This window comes from Littorina saxatilis, unplaced genomic scaffold, assembly GCF_037325665.1.
Source record: "Littorina saxatilis isolate snail1 unplaced genomic scaffold, US_GU_Lsax_2.0 scaffold_644, whole genome shotgun sequence".
In the NCBI taxonomy this organism is placed as follows: domain Eukaryota; kingdom Metazoa; phylum Mollusca; class Gastropoda; order Littorinimorpha; family Littorinidae; genus Littorina; species Littorina saxatilis.
The window spans coordinates 45,548-67,500 of record NW_027128674.1 but is presented as its reverse complement, the minus strand read 5'-3'; the positions used below and the strand labels follow the sequence as shown (position 1 = coordinate 67,500).

Sequence of the window (21,953 nt, the reverse complement as noted above, 5' to 3'; positions counted from 1 at the left end):
GAAAAATAACTAGCTCTACAAGTTTACAGAGGTAAAGAAGCAGAGGGGGGAATAATACTTGTTGGTTCCACAGCCATAGTGTTCACATGCCAAAGAATAACAACATGTGACCCCCAACCCGACCATTACGCCGTACAACAACACAATCAACAACACCACCACCACCAACACCACCAACACCAACACCAACAACAACAACAGTCCAAATCCAGGCCGGGACGGACACACATAGGTAGTGCGACTCTTGCTGCTGCTAGCTTTCCACTGGGAGGCAGTGACCCGCATTTCCAAACAATGGGATAATAGCAAGATCTAGATCAGCACTTTTCATGACGTGTACGGGATCGTGTACGGGTAACGTCATCAAATCTAGTTTGTACGTCACGCGTTTGCCAAGATTCGCAGTCTTGGTGGGAGCAAAACAACGCATGCATGCATTTTGAACATTGGAGAACAAAGTGAGTCACGGGTGACATAATATCTACACTTATTCCCCCCTCTGCTTCTTTTGCGTTGTTTTGCTCCCACCAAGACTGCGAATCTTGGCAAACGCGTGACGTACAAACTAGATTTGATGACGTTACCCGTACACGATCCCGTACACGTCATGAAAAGTGCTGATCTAGATCTTGCTATTATCCCATTGTTTGGAAATGCGGGTCACTGCCTCCCAGTGGAAAGCTAGCAGCAGCAAGAGTCGCACTACCTAAATGCCTCCATGGTCTCGCCCCTGCCTATCTCTCCAACTCTCTCTCTCTCTCTCTATGTCCCTTCACGAGCACTCAGATCATCTGCCGACTCCCTCAAGCTCAACATCCCCCACACCAAACTCAAAACAGCAGGTCAACGCTCATTTTCTTTCCAAGCACCTAGCCAATGGAACACACTACCTCTCCCCCTCCGTCAACAACAGTCCCTCGAATCATTCAAATCTGCACTCAAGACATTCCTTTTTTCCAAATAATCCATGCATTCTACACTGCCCACCCCATCCCACCCTGAATAACTGTACATATTTTAATGGTTGATGGTGTGTGTGTGTTAGTGACTTTAAGTCTCCGTGTGTGTGAATGAGTGTATGTGCGCCTTGAGTCGCCTGTTGGTGAGATATGTGCGCGTTATAAATATTCGTATTATTATTATTATTATTATTATTATGTGTCCGTCCCGGCCTGGATTTGAACTGTTGTTGGTGTTGGTGTTGGTGTTGGTGTTGGTGGTGTTGGTGGTGGTGGTGGTGGTGTTGTTGATTGTGTTGTTGTACGGCGTAACGGTCGGGCTGGGGGTCACATGTTGTTTTTTATTTGGCATGTGAACACTATGGCTGTGGAACCAACAAGTATTGTCATCATTTTCACGAGTTTTCATTCACAAGCACCTGGGAAATAAATCTCATGTTCCCCGGGGAATAAATCCCCGGTTGCCATAGTTGCAGGAAGCCCTATTACATGGATAATCAAAAGCAAACCCAATAGAAACGCTCGAGGATTTTTCGGGTCTTTTCATTGGCGTTTCCCCAGACCTAAACAGACGACAAGACACTGCTTTGCAAAGTTCCAAAAACCAACTGGCAAACTGGCAAAAGTAAACAAAAAAACAAAACTACTTCAATAAATTCGTCACAAACATATGAAACCTACCGATATGTTATGTCTTCTTACAAAGTCACGGAGTGCGTGTATCTGTGTTTCGATACACAGAAGTTCAAGTAAAACGACACCTGACACACACATTTTGACCCGTGCACAAGACGTTGTATCGATAAACGAAGCACAAGTAAGAAACAATAATAAAAGCAAAGAAAATAGCAACACGATATGCAAACATCTAACAAAGCCGAGCAAGCAGAATGACAGGTCTAATGAAAAACAAAGAGGTACCGAGTCGGAAACAAGATCGCGATTCTTTCCTTCGCTGCACGACGCAAATCTTCTGTGACCTTTGACCAAACGTAGCTTCCACATTCGATCACCGTGCTCAGCTTAATATTTACAACAGAAAGCCGAGGGGGTGAAATGAGATGAACCTACAGAAATGTGCATCTTCAAACCTGACATATTCTTCCCAACTCATTTAATGAACTCAAAAACACAGAAAGTTGCTTTCACACGCCATCTTTGATTGCCACTGAGTGGTTATCAAACCGGGACCCGTGTGGTTATCCGGACGGTACCGGCGTGTTTCAAAGCATGGCTCCCTGGGTTGATTGTGCACTTGTTTTCTCACTACCAAAATGATGACAAAAACGATGTTTGATGGTTTGTTGACAGACCAGCTTTTTTGTCGGTCCTCGGGGGGGCATATCGACTTTTGTTTCATATTTATTGACCGCGGCCTTCGGCCTTGGTCAATAAATATGAAACAAAAGACGATATGCTCCCCCTCGGACAGACAAAAAAGCTGGTCTGTCAACAACACATCAAACATCTTATAATGTCAGCACTCTTGGTTACACGACACATTTTACTTGTTTTGTAATGTGTTTAAAAACCCTATAAATAAAAAGCAAAACAAAACATAATTATCGACCCTACAACTTTACTTTTAAATGTCTGCCTATAAAAAAGCCTTCATAAAAATGTAGAACGTAGATAGGAAATTGATATATATACATATTTGTGGGTTGCAATAGTCTTCAAACGTCTACCTGTAAAGTCCTTCAGAACATGTTAAGACATAGTAAGAAAATAGTATATACATTTTAGGATTGCAGTTGCTTTTCAATGTCTGTATATGTCTTCAGGAAAATAAAAAACGTAAATTGGGAAAAGTATGTTTACATTTGATGGTTGCATTTGCTTTCAAATATTTGCCCATACAAAAACAACCTTTATCACATTTAGAACGTGCTTGGGAAATGATAATGATATGGATTACAGGGTTGCAGTGTACACTCGGTCCAACGTACCAGTTACACATATTTCAATCACATTTTTTATGACTCGTCGACCTTGGAGTGATATTGTGTTGTGAAATTGCGTTGTGATGTTGCGTTGTGATGTTGTGTTGTGATGTTGCGTTGTGATATTGTGTTGTGATGTTGCGTTGTGATATTGTGTTGTGATATTGTTTTGTGATATTGTGTTGTGATATTGTGTTCTGATATTGTGTTGTGTTATTGTGGTGTGATATTGCGTTGTGATAATGCGTTGTGATATTGTGTTGTGAAATTGTGCTGTGATATTGTGTTGTGATATTGTGTAGTGATATTGTGTTGTGATATTGTGTTGTGATATTGTGTTGTGAAATTGCGTTGGGATGTTGCGTTGTGATGTTGCGTTGTGATGTTGTGTTGTGATGTTGCGTTGTGATATTGTGTTGTGATATTGTGTTGTGTTATTGTTTTGTGATATTGTGTTGTGATAGTATGTTGTGATATTGTGTTCTGATATTGTGTTGTGTTATTGTGGTGTGATATTGTGTTGTGTTGTGATATTGTGTTGTGATATTGTGTTGTGAACGACCTTTTGCCCTCTTTTTAGTACACCAAGGCCCCCCTACCTTTGTCAACATCGACGGTGATGTTACTCCCATCTGTGCAACGAACTTCACTGCCAAGCATGCGGATGTTGCCTGTCAGCGTCTGGGAATGAGGTGAGAAAACACGCGTCGCTTTTTTTCTTCTTTTTGTGTTGTTGTTGTCCCAATTGCAGTTATCAAAATGGTACGCAGTTGTAACATTTGCAGTTGTCAAAATTGCAGTTGTCAAAACTGTATGCAGTTGTCAAAAATGCTTGAAGTTATCAACATTGCATGTAGTTGTCAAAACACACTTTCTATGTAGTTGTCAAAATGCCATGCAGTTTTCAGAATTGCATGCATTTGTTACACTGTCGACATTGCTGTTGTCAAAATTGCAGTTTATATCAAAACTGTATGCAGTTGTAAAAAACACATGCAGTTGTCAACACAGTAGTGGTTTACATTGTATAGGATTGAAGCTGCTGTTCCCTAAATTGGAGTTGTAAAAGATTCAGTTGTAACAGATTCAGTTGTAAAAGATTCATTATCAAAAATGTGTTTTATTTTCAAAATTGCAAGTGATTGTAGTAATTGCAGTCGTCACAATTGCGGTTAATGGTAGCATGTATGATATCTCTACATGTTATCCATTAATATACTAGCTAAATTTGCACTTGTCAGTATAACTTTTTGTTGTCAACTAAATATTTACCCTTGATACACAGATGTTGTGTCTGAACAATATAACTGTGTGGGTCTTTTTTTTTTAGCGGAGCTATCACATGGAAACAGCTACGCTATGAAGGTTACCCTCACTCGTGGTTCCAAGTCGCAGAGAATGGCACAGTGAAGACAGTCGTTGGCACTGGGACACTTGTGTAGGTCTCCATGTGTTTAAAGCCATATGTACTCGATGACTATACACGCTAATTGCTTTACCAACAGCTGGAGACATGCTAAATTAAGTTCCCTGCAAAATATTGTGGTCTAGGACCCCTTCAATGTTGAGATATGTTAATTTTCATTTTGATCTGGATCGTCCTATTTATAGATTTGCCAACAGAGGTAGCGTTGACGCAAGGGAAATAACTCCGCGTCTTTGTTTACATCCAAAGTTTTTGAGACTCTAAAACAAGCTGTAATGCATGTATATGGTCCGCGCATGGCGACATATCGTCATTACATGGTCTTATGGTGCGTTTGACATCGATCATGGGCAAACTACACTTTGTAAACACGGGAGCGCGTACATATGCCTTTAACGTGCACACTCATGTGTGTGTGTGTGTGTGAGTGTGTGTGTGTGTGTTTGTGTGTGTGTATGTGTGTGTTTGTGTGTGTGTGTGTGTGTGTCTATATACCTCTCTGTCTCTGCATCTCTGTATATGTCTCTGTCTCTCTCTGCTTCTGTCTCTCTCTCTATCTCTCTTTGTCTCTCTCTCTCTGTCTCTGTCTGTCTGTCTCTCTCTGTCTGTCTGTCTGTCTGTCTCTCTCTCTCTCTTTCTCTCTCTCTCTCTCTCTCTCTCTCTCTCTCTCTCTCTCTCTCTCTCTCTCTCTCTCTTTCTTTCTTTCTGTTGGCTAAAGAATGAAAAAATAAAACAAACACGAATGAAGGTGTCTGTTTAGATCTTACAGGATCATGTTTGCACCACGCAGGAAAACTAGCATTGACAGTCGAATTTGATTCTCATTTCAGTGACTCGTGTGACGGACCTTTTGGAGTGGATCTCATATGTGCCCCGTCAGGTGAGTCTTCAAAAACTGTATTCTTTTTTTTATGAAATAATATTTACATCAATTGCCTGAACAAAGGCAATTGCATTCACATCTACCTTGAGGTTTAGTAATAGATTTGCATTAGGGCTTCCTGCCCCCCAAAAAGCTGTTGCTAAGCCTTTTACTCTAATATGGGACACAGATTTCAAGCAAGCAACGTGATAAAGAACATGACAGTACTTATTTGACTTTCCCTTGTTATGGACGGCGAAAAGAGACACCGCAAAGTTCATATTAGTACTAATGTCAAGGACGTACACCGACCGTTCTAATAGCAGTTACTATAGCATGTTTTGCGTTGTAGAATGTGGAAAGATGCGTTTATATCGTGACTAATGGCATGGTTGTATTGTAGAGTGACGTTAAATTCCTATTATTACAAATGTCAAGGACGTTCGTCAACCGTTCAACTATCAATTAACTGTAGTATTCTTTGCGTTGTAGAGTGTGGGAAGAGTCAGACCAGAGTGTGAATAGAGACACAGAAATGTACATATTGTTATGCCATATCATTCCTCCCTGTCATCTCAAAGGGAGGAAACAAAGGGATGTAAGCGCTATATGAAATGTGCAACAAGAGTAAATTGGAGTTATGTGGAACCAATCTCCTGGCACCTGCCAAAATAACAAGCATTTTTAATGAACACGCGACTTTCATCCTTATAATTTGCATTCTTTCAAACATTATTTAACTGAAGTTTATGTTGTGTTGTAGAGTGTGGAAAAAGGCAGACTAGCGTCAACATCATCACAAATGGCATGGACGCTCGACCGAGAGAGGTCCCATGGCAAGCTTCCATCCAAGAGTTTGGTAAACACTTCTGTGGTGCATCCTTGGTTCATCCCTACTTCGTTGTCACCGCAGCTCACTGTGTTGAGTGAGTAAAGTAGTGTTGTGTTTTGTTTCTTCTCCATTTTACTTAGTTGTTTGTTTGTTTGCTTGTTTGTTTCAGTTTTGTCTCTATCCCGAACTCCCCCCCCCCCCCCCCCCCCCCCCCTCTTTCTGATGCAATGTCTCTCTTCCCTTATCTCTCTCTCTCTCTCTCTCACTTTCTCTGTCTCTGTGGTTCTGTCTCTGTCTCTGTCTCTCTCTCTCTCTTCTCTGTCTCTCTCTCTCTCTCTCTCTCTCTCTCTCTCTTTCTCTCTCTCTTACTTTCTCTGTCTCTGTGGTTCTGGCTCTGTCTCTGTCTCTCTCTCTGTCTCTCTCTCTTCTTACATATTGGCTAAAACTAACAAGAATGGAAAATTCTAAGATCCCATGTAAAGCATACAAAGTTCTCTATAATTTAGATTGTAATGGCAAGATTACATGGGCGACGGATGTTCGAAAGTGTTTGTTCTCTCATGGGTTTGCAGATGTATGGTACAACCAAGGGGTGGACAGTATTGGTGGTTTTCTAAAATGTTTCAGACAGCGATTGATAGATTGCAGATGGCAAGACTGGAACGACCATATGCAAAGCAGTGATCGATTTTCTACATACAGATTGTTTAAGACCACAAGCAGTACTGAAGCGTATATAGATATGGAAATGAACAGCTATGTGAAAAGTGCATTAACTAAATTCAGGTTCGGTGTATCGGATCTTGCTGTACACAGGTGTAGGTATAGTGTACGGAGTGAGGAAGATTTGTTGTGTCGTCTGTGTAAATTGGCTGAAGAAAATGAAATACATTTTATGTTCTGCTGCCCTGCACTACGTGACCTAAGAGTATTATTGATAAAGCCAAAATATTATAACCATCCATGTATGTACCGATATACTTTGCTTATGTCTACTGGAAATGTCAGTCAAATATCCAAATTAGCACAATATATTTATCAGGGAATGAAAAGATTAATCACTGTGACATGATCTATGTACACATGTATTACTGTCTGATGTATACAAATTTGGGTCATTTATGAAACACAATATTTGCTATGATTATGTTGTATATGGACGCATACCCTTCAGAAGGGGCTCTGGCCTAAAACTGAATAAACTTTCGTATTCGTATTCGTATTCGTATTCTCTCTTCTTTCTCTCTCTCTCTCTCTCGCTCTCTCTCTCTTCGCTCTCTCTTCTCTTCTCTCTCTCTCTCTCTCTCTTCTCTCTCTCTCTCTCTTTCTCTCTCTCTTATTTTCTCTGTCTCTGTGGTTCTGTCTCTGTCTCTCTCTTCTCTCTCTCTCTCGCTCTCTCTCTCTCTCTCTCACTCTTTCTCTTTATCTTACTTTTTCTGTCTCTGTGGTTCTGTCTCTGTCTCTCTCTTCTCTCTCTCTCTCGCTCTCTCTCTCTCTCTCTCTTCGCTCTCTCTCTTCCTCTCTCTCTCTCTCTATCTCTCTCTCTCCCTCTCTTTCTCTCTCTCTCTTACTTTTTCTGTCTCTGTGGTTCTGTCTCTGTCTCTCTCTTCTCTCTCTCTCTCACTCTCTCTCGCTCTCTCTCTCTCTCTCTCTCTCGCGCGCGCTCTCTCGCTCTCTCTCTCTCTCTCTCTCTCTCTCTCTCGCTGTCTCTTCTCTCTCTCTCTCTCTCTCTCTCTCTCTCTCTCTCTCTCTCTCTCTCTCTCTCTCTCTCTCTCTCTCCCTCTCGCTCTCTCGCTGCTTCTTCTCTCTCTCTCTCTCTCTCTCTCTCTCTCTCTCTCTCTCTCTCTCTCTCTCTCTCTCTCTCTCTTTCTCTCTTCTCTCTCGCGTGTATCCTCGTGCACACTTTCTTCTCGCCCTCCTCTACTGTCTTCCTTCTGCATCGTTGTCACCACATTCCCCCTCTTCTTCTACTTCTGCTTTGTGTTTTTTTAACTAAACCAACTATAAACAAAATATGTCTGCATTTCTTTCAGGAAATACATAATGAACTTCGAGTACGTGGAAATCGTGCTGGGCGCCGTGGATTTGAAGGCCAGCGACGAAGCAGGTCGCAGAACCTTCACGGTCAAACGCATCATCAGCCATCCCGAATACCTCACGTTTCAAGGCAATGACATCGCTCTTATCGAGCTGACGTCAAACGTGACGTTTAGTGCAGACATCCAGCCCCTCTGCCTACGTCGGCCTGGTGACGTCTTTACGAGAGCGTCAGAGTGTTACACTGCTGGTTGGGGAAAGATGGACCCTGATTGTGAGTTGGAAAGAGAGAGAGAGAGAGACAGAGAGAGAGAGAGAGAGAGAGAGAGAGAGAGAGAGAGAGACAGACAAAGACAGACAGACAGACAGACAGACAGACAGACAGACAGACAGAGACAGAGACAGATGAGGGGATGGGGAAAGGGGGAGAGTAGGGAGAGGGGAACAAGGCAGTGAGTTAGTTGGGGGTACATGGATGATGTTACGACGTATGTAAGAATGTCTGTGTTTGTGTCTGTAAAATGTGTGTATCAAGCTTCGATGTGTACAAGCTAGCGCGTGTTCGAGACTCTGTATCCTGTTGGTTAAAGAACAGAAAAAAGCATCTGTACTGTCCTGTGGGTTGTTTTGTCCCAAAGTTGACGGCAGAATGTCTACGTTAAATACATTGAATGATAACAATCGCTTACTTGACGTAGGTATTCCCGTGGAATGATGAGTCTGTTTCTGAGATAGCCTTCTCACGAGTCCTTCTCTTCATGCCTTTGGCATCAGTATAGACAATGCTTCATGAAATTGATCTAAGTTGTGGTTTTGTTTTACGATTAACTGAGGTTGTAGTAATTCTTAAGCATGTGCTATTCTCTTCACAACGTGTTGCATAAATAATGTCCTTGATCACAGCTAATGCCATGGCAACCAAGCTTCAGCTGGTGAAGATGACCGTGTGGGACTCCAACAAGTGTAACTCGTCCTTTGCCTGGGACGGACAGCTTCAGGACACGGAGATCTGCGCTGGGTATTACGCTGGCATCAAGGCTGCGTGTCGAGTAAGGGGTTGCACAAGTGGCACACGTTTTTAAGATAAGAACAGATATTAAGATAAGAGCACTTTAATCTTCATTTTCATTTTACATGAACATGAACATTTTTCTTTTGGCCCCACATCGCATTTCTAATAACACAAACACACGACCAGAAAGCATAATCTAACATAAATACTCTTCTAAGATCATGTTTTTATCCCAGAGATTCAACCCACACCACTGCAAAGTCCATCCAATATTGAACAGGAATGTAGCCATAGGCCGACTGATCACATATGATTTTATTTGACTAAGTATGTTCTAGCAGAGTTGAAACCGAGTCGTTTCTGGTCGTTTTTCCTCGTACTTGAGCTCTATATTTGCAATGGTAACTCTAACGCGTTATAGCTTTTTCATCAACAAACAAAAAAAGGTCTTAAAACGGATGGAGCTCTGTAGAGGGCGTTACCGTAGTGGTTGAAACCTTTTTTTACATCAGCACATTGCTGTGTTGTTTGGCTCTATAGCTCCAAAAGGTAATTCTAGCGCGTGCATGTGATTGTTATCGACAAAAACAAGGTCTTGATGGAGCTCTGTTGTGGGCGTTGCCGTGGTGACTGAGACCTTTTTCATCAGCACAGTTCTGTGTTGTTTGGCTCTAGAGTTAAAATTGGTAATTCTAGTGCGTGCATGTAGGTTTTTTTTATCGACAAAAACAAGGTCTTGATGGAGCTCTGTTGTGGGCGTTGCCATGGTGACTGGGATCTTTTTTTTTCATCATCACATTTCTGTTTTTTGTGTCTGTTCATCAGGGTGACAGCGGAGGTCCATTGTACTGCTTTGACAACGACTTTACCTGGAGATTGGTGGGCGTGGCTTCATACGTACACGTGGGGTGCAACAAACCTGAGAAACCTGTTGTTTTTACGGATGCGGTTCGCTACAACGATTGGATAGCAAACAACACGGGTAAACAGAAATTGTATTTTTGTTTTTGGTCGAAAACTAACTGTCATTCGTTGGTGTTTTTTTTTTAAATCGAGTAAGGGGCTTTGTCTGTGTCTGTATGTCCAGTTGCATTTCTGTGTCTGTCTGTCGGTCTGTCTGTCTGTCTGTCTGTCTGTCTGTCTGTCTTTCTGTTTTTCTTTCTGTCTGTCTGTCTGTCTGTCTCTCTGTATGTCTCTCTGTATGTCTCTCTGTATGTCAGTATGTATGTGACTTTTCGAAAAAAGCAGAAACTGAACTTCGCGGATTTGCAATCAATGTCTGTTCGTTTGTTGATAATCTCAATGTCTGAAGAGTATACAATATTGTTTAAATTTAGGTAGAATTTAAGTTTTGCAAATATGTCATTCGTCTTGGTATGTCTGAAAATGGAAGATAACAGAACATAATTTAAGTAGTAGTAGATGTGAATAATTTCAATTAAACCTTATTTTATGCAAGATTGTAATGTTCATCGCGGCAATCTTTAGTGTCAAATGGCGTATCTGACAGCAGGGCTGCATCCTGCATGGGGGAGGGTGGGGTGGGGTGGGGGGCTGGGGTTCCGGAAGCCTCCCCCCCCCCCCCCGTCTTACCTGGCAAATGTACCTTCTTTTCTCAAGCTAACGCCAAAATTACCTATTCCAAATGCTAAATTTCACCATCACCCACCTGGTCTGTCCCTGTAACCCTGCCTCATTTTGAAAGACCGTCCCTCTAATACAGCCCTGGTGAGTACAACTGTTATATCAAAGTTATAAGTTATAAGGACTGGGTGGCCGAGTGGTAACGCACTTGCGCTCGGAATCGAGAGGTTGCGTGTTCGACCCTGGGTCGGGCCGCTATTTTCTCCCCCCTTTCCTAACCTAGATGGTGGGTTCAAGTGCTAGTCTTTCGGATGAGACGAAAAACCGAGGTCCCTTCGTGTACACTATATTGGGGTGTGCACGTTAAAGATCCCACGATTGACAAAAGGGTCTTTCCTGGCAAAATTGTATAGGCATGGATAAAAATGTCCATCAAATACCCGTGTGACTTGGAATAAAGGCCGCGAAAGGTGAACATTCGCCTAACAGGCTTGAGGTTTGCTGGTCGATGTGAATGCGTGATATATTGTGTACAAAATTCCATCTCACACGGCATAAAGCGCTTTGAAATTCGGATAAGGCGCTATATAAATAAAGAGAATAAAAAAATTTTTTTTTAAAAAGTGATTGTAATGTCTCTATGGTTTTCAGTGTGCGAGTTCCAGTGTGCCAGCGGGCGGTGTCTGTTCGACAGGAACATGGTGTGCAACAAGGTGGACGACTGTGGCGATAACAGCGATGAAACAGACCCCTGTGGTGAGAACACACACAATGGACACCCAGACCTAAAACAAACAAAATAATACAGAGAGAATGCTTCATGTCCTACAGGCTAAATATTTCGCCTCTTAAGGACTAGATGTGGGTTATATGATAATTCGAGTTTTACGTCCTCACGGCTTTTGATGTGATACACAGGTGTATGCGGGTTTAAGTGGTATCGGCCATCTGCACTTATGGCAGAATGACCGAGGTCTTTTACGTGCCACTGTGGTGACACGGGGGTGGGACATGGCTACCGTCTCTGGGTCTGTACATACAAATGACCCGTGTCCGTCCCGGCCCGGAGTCGAACTTGTGACCTTAGGATCACAAGTCCAGTGCTCTACCAACTGAGCTAACCGCCCCCCCCCCCTTGACATGTCAAAGGCTTCTGGTTACATAGCTGCAGCTAATCAGTCGAACAGAGTTGCCAACTCGCAACGTTTTCAGCGTACCATGCTACGTTTTTAAGAGCAACTGCTATGCTGTTACTCTAAGCTAAAGATTGCTACGCTTAAACAAATGTTTGCAAGCTTGCAACAGTCCCCTTTTCCGGCCAATAAAAAGCGACATGCGCCTGTCTTAATAAAATAGAATACTTCAAGTTGATAATGGTTCTGAGCGAAAAGGAATGGGGGGGGGGTGGAGGGGTATAGGCAAGTGGGGGGAAGGGGGTGGGGTGGGGGGGGGGGGGGGGGTTTGGATGAAAAATAGACCAACGTCGTGACTGTTTGTTTTGTGTTGCTTAATGAAGTGCGTGGCAGACGTCCTAAAGCAGATCAAATCCATGTTTTTATTCTCTGTAAGTTATTTAAGTCACATACATACGTAATAGATAGAGCAAGACAAAAACACGAGTCGTGACGTTAAAGAAGATACGCATGTACAGATTAATCCGTGTTTTTGTGACTGGAGACATGGCTTGAATACCGTACGAGTTGGGTTTTTTAAAGTGTTTTTTGTGCCCTTGATTTGAGTTCTAATTTAGTTGCAATGCCATTTAATGTTTTCATTTAGTTTGAAGCAACAATCAACGTCTCACTTTAACAGTGTGTAATACTAATTGTACAACTGACATTTTCAGATGTGTCAGCAAACTGTACCTTCGACGAGCCTTACCTGTGTGGGTATCGCACAAACTGGTTGTGGGTGTCCGATTCTCTCCTTGCCAACAGGTACCCGCTCTTCGATCATTCCGTCGGCAGGTTTCCAGGTAAGTGGATTAATTGTCCATGCGCTGTTGTTTTCTTCTATGTTTCTGTTTCTCTGCAGTGCTTCTTTGCCCATATGTGACCCTCCACCACGAAATGAGTCTCATGTCACCTTGCGCGGTTCTGCGCTAGGCTTAATATAAGTCCGGGGAGTGTCTGGTAACACTGTGAGGGTCACCTTAGTCACAGGCTTATAACTCAAACAGTTTGTGCTCTTTGCTAAAACGGTTTTCACCACTGGATAGAGCATAAAAAAACCTTTAGGAAAATGTAAAAATATGAAAATCATGCAAAGGTGACATGCGACTCATTCCGTGGTGGAGGGTCACCTATTTTCTTTGCATAATTTTCCTTCTTCCATTGATGTTGGTTCTAATGTGTGTGTGTATCTGTCTGTCTGTCTGTCTGTCTGTCTGTCTGTCTGTCTGTCTGTCTGTCTGTCTGTCTGTCTGTCTGTCTGTGTCTGTCTGTCTGTCTGTATGTCTGTGTCTTCACAGACGTCACACTGCATTACATTGTTCGCGTTAGAGTGACACAGAACGTGCAATAACTAACCGAGATGTTCTCTCTTCTTTCTCAAACAAGGTATGTTCCTGCTCGGCGCTTTTCGCGGGCATAACCTGCAAACCCCAAGAATAGATCTGACATCACCGCACTGCATGCGCTTCCGGTACCACATGCGCGGCACGATTGCGCAAGGGCTTGCGGTGCACGCGCACGAGCTGAGCAGAAAAAAGTGGAAGAAAGTGTGGCACGAGGAACCGCAGGAAGGCCCCGACCGATGGCTGCTGGGTCAGTTTGACCTAGAGGCTGGGAACTACGACATTGCCTTCAGGGCCTATGACGATGGGGTGGCTACCCTAGACGACACCCAGCTACTGCCAGGGAGGTGTAAAGACCATGGTAATTAACTAGTGGTGGAAGGGGTGGGTTTGGGTCGAATGTGTTGTTTGATGATGATTAATGATGATGATGATGATGATGATGATGATGATGATGATGATGATGATGATGATCATGATGATCATGATGATGATGCTTACGATGAAGAACCGATGCCAGATTTCAACTAGCTGAATGCTGCTTTTTCACCTGCAGCTACTGCAGCTGATGATGATGATGATGATGATGATGATGATGATGATGATGATGATGATGATGATGATGATGATTAACCGGTTTCAAATCTCTGCTAGCTCCAATGACCATTGATGATGATGATGATGATGATGATGATGATGATGATGATGATGATGATGATGATGATGATGATGATGATGATGATGATGATGATGATGATGATGAACCGGTTTCAAATCTCTACTAGCTCCAATGACCATTGATGATGATGATGATGATGATGATGATGATGATGATGATGATGATGATGATGATGATGATGAACCGGTTTCAAATATCTACTAGCTCCAATGACCATTGATGATGATGATGATGATGATGATGATGATGATGATGATGATGATGATGATGATGATGATGATGATGATGATGACGATGACGACGATGATGATGATGATGATGATGATGATGATGATGATGATGATGATGATGATGATGATGATGATCCGGTTTCAAATCTCTACTAGCTCCAATGACAATTGATGACGATGATGATGATGATGATGATGATGATGATGATGATGATGATGATGATGATGATAAAAAACAAGCGGAATCGGTGCCAACATTAAACTAGTTGCAACGATGACGCATATAACCTTACATCTATGCACGTGTACATGTCAACACTTACCCTACATAGTATGTGATTAGATCGTCCAAACAAAAAAAAGCGACTGGAAATTGTGCATAATTTATTTGACCCTGTCTGCAGGCTGTGGGGCAGGGGAGTTTGCCTGCAACACGAGCGGAGTGTGGAACTGCCTTGCTGACGCACAGCGATGCAACAACGTCATAGATTGTGATGACGCAAGTGACGAACTGACGTGTACAGGTATGGCCAACTTTTTTTTCCTGACAAAAATTGTGCAAGATAAATGGATGGAACATTGGTTTAGGATTACCAGTGTTGAAATCAAACAGTTATGAAAAAGCAATTAGGGCAGATACGCACAGAAATCATCAATCAGGGCACGAACACAATAAAGAGCTTAATTATAACGTGGTTTGAGCATATTACAGGTTGCTCATTACTGTGGACGTAACAAAATGAAGTGTGTTCCCTGTCGTTTGTTTTGGACTTGCTTGTGTGTGTGGTTTTTTTTTTTATCGGGGGGTGGGGGTGGGGGTGGCTAGCTTGTTCATTTGGTGGCTGGTCGTCTCGTTGTTCTTCTTGTTTTCCGATTTGCATTGAATCGTCCTTCTTAATATTGACAGTTCTGCTTGGTTTTTCTAGCTTCCCGTTACAAGTGCGACTTTGAAAACGGTGTGTTGTGCAGTCTGGAACAGAACAGCTTTGACAGTACTGCAGGAGAATGGCACATGATCAATGCGTCACGTGCTGGATTCGATGACGTCACTTTTGCAAACGGCACAGGTGCGTCATACTTATGCATGTTTTAGGGGTTGTGTAGGGGTGACGAGGTGAAGGAAAGGACGCTTCTCGGTTGTGTGTGTGTGCGTGTGTGTGTGTGTGTGTGCCGGTGCGTGTGCGTGCGTGTGTGTGTGTGTGTCTGTGTTTGTGTGTGTGTGTGTGTGTGTGTGTGTGTGTGTGTGTGTGTGTGTGTCTGTGTTTGTGTGTGTCTGTGTGTGTGTGTGTGTCTGTGGCTGGTGCGCGCTCTTGCTGGTACTGCTGGTGTTACTACTACTACTACCACTACCACTACTACTACTACTACTACTACTGTGACTACTACTACTACTACTACTACTACTACTACTACTGTGACTACTACTACTACTACCATTGCCAGTACTACTACTACCACTACAACTACACGCATTCAATGATTGTATCTTTTCTATCAGGCAATATGCTGAGAATTGTCACAGAGAGGCTGCTAAAGACGGATTTTGTCTACATGGAGCAAGACCTATACCTTGGGGGTCAAAACCACTGCCTGTCTTTCAGCTACTACTCCACGTCAACCATAAAATTCACGGTAAGCGAAATGTGTTTTGATTCATTGGGGATTCTGAATGTGTTTTCACTCAGTCGACACTACACGATCCGTAGGGGTTTCAGAGGTTTTAATTATTTCTCTAGGCAACAGGCATAGTAAGGAATGAGTCAGACACGTGCTAAGATGGCGACTGCCGACTAATCACGTGACGTTGCTTTCGCGCTCTTTGTATTGACAAGTATTGACATCTACCCACAGCGGAATGTGTGTTTGCACAGACACGGCCTCCTATCCTTCATCAGTTTTATCAACTACGATTATACTCATAGTTGATGTTCGCGTGAACTTTAAAAGTGTCTCCACGGCGTAATGTTACGTTTTGAAGAACACTGACTCAGTGTATACATACTTTTCTTCCTGGCTAGCTACGTAAGCAGAAATCACTATTGTCTGAGTGACAGCAGGAAGCAGGAAACAGTATTTTTAATTTGATACAGGTGTCATATTCATCTGCTGGAAGGACAGTCGAAGTTGTGCACCGTTTTGAAGAACAGTGACGTTTTTAAGGACTGTGACTACATGTTTTTTTCTTGCTAGCCTAAGGAAGCAGAAAACAGTATTGTTCATATGACACGGAAGTAAATTTTTTTCTGCTTGGGACCAAAAAGGACTTTCAAAGTTTCTCTTTCACCTCATCATAGACTGAGTGCCTGAACGAAGAGAAATATATAGCTGTTGCTACCTCCGGTTTGACGTGCCTACTGACGTAATTAACTATAGGTACTTCGTTTTTAGCTGCGGTTTCTTTTAAATACCATTATATAAACGGCGTCATTACCATTTTTATTTTTATCTTATTTTTCTTCAGATTTTCTTGTGCATTTCTTCTTTTGTATGTTTATGTAATTGTCTTACTGACAGATTAACCCTATTGTATGATGAACGGGCGCAGTGCATGGCCCACAAAAGAGGGCATGCGAATTGGACACCTAAACATAAATCATGCCATTAATAAGTTAGCAGACATCTCGTCAATCCTGTATAACTCTGGTAAACCTTTTCATATTTTTGGATTGTCAGAGTCTAGGCTGTCGAGTAAAGTAGCAGACTCCGAGCTCACAATCCCGGGTTATGTCATTTTACGCAGAGATGCACAGACACACACAGAAACTGGATTATTACTCTATATCAGTGAATCCTTAACTTTTACACGCCTTACCCACCTAGAGCAACACTCTGTTGAATCAGTGTGGATAGAAGTAAAATTAAAAAGAGCCCCAGCGATACAACTTGGTTTCTGCTACAGGAACCCATCTGAACGAGTGAACTGGAGGGATAATCTCTCTTCCATGTTAGACGCAGTTTTGCTCGAGGGAAAAGAAACAGTAATCCTTGGTGATTTTAACATTGATTTACTTAAACCAAATAAAGTATGGTTAGATATATTTGAATGTTATAATTTAAATCAGGTTGTGCAAACCCCCACAAGGGTAACAAACACCTCAAAAACGCTTATTGACCATGTATACGTATCTCACTTACACCATATAGCTGAAGTCTGTGTTCCAATACACGGCTGCAGTGACCATTACCCCGTGTGTGTCACCTGGTCCCGTAAAGGTGTAAAAGTCCCTCACGCTGGTCATAAAACAATAACATATCGTTCGTTTTCAAAATTTAATAAGGAAGATTTTCTTGAGGATTTGTTGCACTCCCCACTTGAAAATGTTTATAATTTGACTGATCCGGATGAAGCTTTTGGATATTGGCATGATGCTTTTTTAAAGGTTTATAATAAACACGCTCCATTGAAAACCCAGAGGGTTAAGCATCAATTGAAACCAAAATGGTTTGATCAAGAGTTGCAAGAGGCAGCGGATTATCGCGATATTTTGAAAAAAAGAGGGCTGGAAAATGAGTATAGAGATCAGAGAAACAAAGTTACATCTATGAAGCGATGGAAAAAGAAAAAGTATTTTCAGGAACTTACATCATCAAAACAAAATTCTAAGTCCATGTGGAAGGCAATAAATGAGTTAACAAATAAACAATCAACATCCAAATGCTCTGTCGTTAAAGACATATCCTCCGAGGAACTGAATAAACATTTTTCTAACATAGCTGAGAAAGTCGTTCCCGAAGACAAAACTCATTTAAATGATTTGAAGATTCTAACAGATTTTTGTGAATCTAAAAATATAATGTCGCAATCAAACATTCCATTTATTACTGTAACAGAAGTATGTAATGCACTCATGCACCTCAAGCAAACAGGAACCCGTGGAATTGATGGTCTGGACGGGAAGATTCTTAAATTAGCAGCCCCTGTACTTGCTGATTCTTTAACGTACCTGTATAATCTCTGTATAGATAAGTGTTATTTTCCAGTTGTGTTAAAGCAGGCTAAAGTTATTCCACTATTTAAGTCAGGGGATAAAACAGAACCCTCCAATTACAGGCCAATATCTATTTTATCGGTTTTATCAAAGCCGTTCGAACAACATATTAACAAGTTTATTATGTCACATTTTAACGAAAATGCTTTATTTCACCCAAATCAGTCGGGGTTCAGAACTCATCATTCATGCCACACAGCACTTGTTTCTCTAGTTGATCAGTGGTTGAGCAAGATTAACGAAGATAAATTATGTGCTGCTCTCTTCGTTGACTTTGCTAAAGCATTTGATGTGATTCATCATGACCTACTTCTTAGGAAACTCGCACTGTACGGCCTTAGAAATAATACAATATCGTTAATCAAGTCTTTTCTTTCTGATCGAGTACAAGCTGTGTGCGCCAACGGCTCTATGTCTAGCATGCAGTCGATAGGTTACGGCATTCCTCAGGGATCTGTACTCGGCCCTCTTCTCTTCACCATTTACATTAATGACCTTCCCCTACACATAAGCAGTAACTGTGAACTCTTCGCTGATGATACCACTATTCACACTTCCCACTCAAATGTGAAGGTATTGTCAAAACAACTTCAAGAAAGTGTAAACGAGCTTTTAGCGTGGACCGAATTAAACCACATGGCTCTTAATCCAGACAAAACAAAAAGCATGCTTATTACCACCAGACAAAAACGCCAAAACTTAAAATCTAAACTTCCACCTTTAACGATTGATAATCACATTGTTGAAGAAGTTAATAAACACAAAGTTCTAGGTGTTATTCTTGATAATAATTTATCATGGACTGATCACGTTACAGGAGTATGTAAAGTACTTTCCAAGAGGCTTTACTTGTTGTCCAGAATAAAACACTTCTTGAACAGGCATGCCAGGCAACTTTTCTTTAACGCTCACATTCAATCAATCATTGATTATGCGTCAACACTTTGGGATTGTGCGAGTGCAAAAACTCTGAAACCTTTATTTAGTATACATAAAAGAGCAATCAAAGTTATTTTATTACAAGTCTCGGTTTCCAACGAAGACTATAAACTTCTAAACATCCTTCCTCCTAAATCAAGACTCATGTACAATAAAGGCGTTTTGATGCATAAACTCATAATTGGAAGAGCGCCTGCACCTCTTTCTTCTCAATTCACTTCCCACAATTTAAGAGACCCTTCAAAAATGTATGCTCCTCGGCCTCGTATAGATCTTTTTAAGTCCAGCCTACTCTTTTCGGGGACTAATCTTTGGAATTCACTTCCAAGCGGTATCAGACATTCCGTCAATGCCAAGACTTTTAAAGACAGATATTTCTCATTCCTTATACATGGCACATTTGTTCTCACTTAGCCTGAACATGTTTATATTGTTGATGCCTTATTTTTACCTTTTACACGTTTCAGTAGATACATGTACCTAATTAATTTCATAACATGACTTATGTAACGATGCTACATTGTTATTATTTGCAACGTAGTTGTTCCATTGATTCCTCAGTTCACAGAATTTTTCTTTCCTCGAAGTTGCACACGTTTTTGCTTGATTGATACAGTTTTCATTATGCCTTTGACAATAATATGTCATGTTCGCTTGTATGTATATTTTTGTTTGTTTTTTTAGTCTGTTAATCGTTTGCTTGTTCATTGTTTGTTTTTATTACTTCTTTAATTGATATTCCAACATTTTTTAAACGTATTATCATTAGATTAAACCCTCCCATGGGCGAGGGCTGGATGTAAGAAAGCACCTGTTTGCTTGTGCCACTACCCTCGTAAATAAAGAATTTGTCTTGTCTTGTCTTGTCTTTGTAACCAACATGATTGGTAGATATAATTAGCATATAGCATGACATCATTTCTAAACAGATTCGTTGCTGTTTCTTGTCTCAAGAATCCAGGGGATCCTACGAGGCCGATTCAGCGTCCATTCTGTTTTGTGCAGTTTACACTATTGAGGTCACAACCCTGCCATATCAGCAATGTGTTTCAATGATGAAGTTTAGAACATTAAATAACAATTTACCTGTGCAGAAAGAACGTTATCTTAACATCCCGAGGTCAGAAAGAACTTGCACCAAATGTGTATCGCATGACATAGGTGATGAATTCCATTATTTATTTGTCTGTGATTTTTTCAAAGAAGAAAGAGCTGAGTTGTTACCACCTTACTATTGGAAAAAACCTAATGCACTTAAATTTAAAAAGTTGTTTGCTACTAAGAAAAAGAAATTGCTAAAGAATATTTTGGACTTTACTAATAGAATTTGTAACAGTTTTTCATAATTTTATTTTTTATTTTTAATTTTTTTAGTTTTATTTATTATATGAGCATATATCATGATTGTATTGATTGTATTTATTGTTCAAAATGCCCCCATGGGTTATGGACCAATAAACTTGAAACTTGAAACTTGGTTGAGTTACAGATTGAAATTTGATAGTGTATGTAGGAGGGGGAGTGTACAACCCAAGGGTGGAGTCGCTGTGTAGTGCGTCTGTGTGCAAGAGAGAGTAAGAGAGAGAAAGGGATAAGATGAGATAATATAAGATGAGATGAGATTTATTTACGAGCGTAATGGTATAAGCAATACATGCCTTTTTACAATCAGCTCTCGCCCATGAGGGAAAATACAACACATAGTGTTCATTGTCGGAGAGAGAGAGAGAGAGAGAGAGAGAGAGAGAGAGAGAGAGAGAGAGAGAGAGAGAGAGAGAGAGAGAGAGAGAGAGAGAGAGAGAGAGAGAGAGAGAGAGAGAGAGAGAGACTGACTGACTGACGGACGGACGGACGGACTGACTGACTGACTGACTGACTGACTGACTGACTGACTGACTGACTGATCTGTAATGCATCAGGATAGAGGTACAGCCTAGTGTTACATCTAAAACACAAACATTATAATGCATCAGTGATAAAGTTATATACAAACAAACAAAGCAAACAGATAGACGAACAGGCAGACAGACATGACAACAAACAGATAGACAAACAGGCAGACAGACATGACAACAAACAGGCAGACAGACAGGCAGACAGACATGACAACAAACAGGCAGACAGACATGACAACAAACAGATAGACGAACAGGCAGACAGACATGACAACAAACAGGCAGACAGACATGACAACAAACAGATAGACAAACAGGCAGACAGACATGACAACAAACAGGCAGACAGACATGACAACAAACAGATAGACGAACAGGCAGACAGACATGACAACAAACAGATAGACGAACAGGCAGACAGACATGACAACAAACAAGCAAATAGACGAATAAACAGATGAAGAAACACACAAATGAACAAACTAACAAACACACAATTTGTCCCATCAGTATTTGGTGGAGTGGGTCAAATGGTCTATACTCCTTTTGTCCCAGGCTGAAGCCTGTCGTGTGTTAATATGTTTGTTGTTTGTCGTTTGTAACAGGTTCTCTTCATACCAAAAGAAGGCCGTAACTACGCAGACAACGCGGAAGTGATATTGAGCTTCGAAAACCGACAGACTTCCGGCTGGAGCAAAACGCACGCGTCACTTCCGGCCAAAGTTGAAGGTCATTTGTATTACGAGGTCGTGGGTCGTGAACTGAACCGTAGCGTCATTCACCCCATGGTTTCCCTTGACGACATCACCATCATACCTGGAGTGTGTCCAGTTTTGAGTGAGTAACGTGTTTTGCAACGATGATTTAGTGTTGTTTTGTTACGTTACTTTGTTTCTTTGTTTGTTTGTGTTGGTTGGCTGGCTGGTTGGTTGGTTGGTTGGTTGGTTGGTTCGTCGTTTAGTTGGTTGGATGGTTGATTGGTAGGCTGTGTTTAAATTTGTTTTTATGTTGTTTGTTTTGTGACGAAGTTTGTTTCTCTCTGTACACATGA

At 41.5% G+C, this 21,953-nt stretch overlaps 1 protein-coding gene across 1 annotated transcript in view; it reads left to right on the top strand.

Annotated features, from left to right (window-relative positions):
• Positions 1 to 21,953, top strand: part of LOC138957025 (uncharacterized) — a gene marked incomplete at its 5' end in the record, with an annotated part of 46,105 nt that overhangs the window by 8,500 nt on the left and 15,652 nt on the right. The window contains 14 exon segments of the mRNA XM_070328199.1: positions 3,483 to 3,594; positions 4,233 to 4,340; positions 5,159 to 5,208; positions 5,954 to 6,116; positions 8,056 to 8,333; positions 8,963 to 9,108; positions 9,897 to 10,053; positions 11,307 to 11,411; positions 12,502 to 12,630; positions 13,214 to 13,531; positions 14,484 to 14,603; positions 15,006 to 15,146; positions 15,578 to 15,711; positions 21,508 to 21,739. Coding sequence (XP_070184300.1) covers positions 3,483 to 3,594; positions 4,233 to 4,340; positions 5,159 to 5,208; positions 5,954 to 6,116; positions 8,056 to 8,333; positions 8,963 to 9,108; positions 9,897 to 10,053; positions 11,307 to 11,411; positions 12,502 to 12,630; positions 13,214 to 13,531; positions 14,484 to 14,603; positions 15,006 to 15,146; positions 15,578 to 15,711; positions 21,508 to 21,739 — 2,193 coding nt within the window.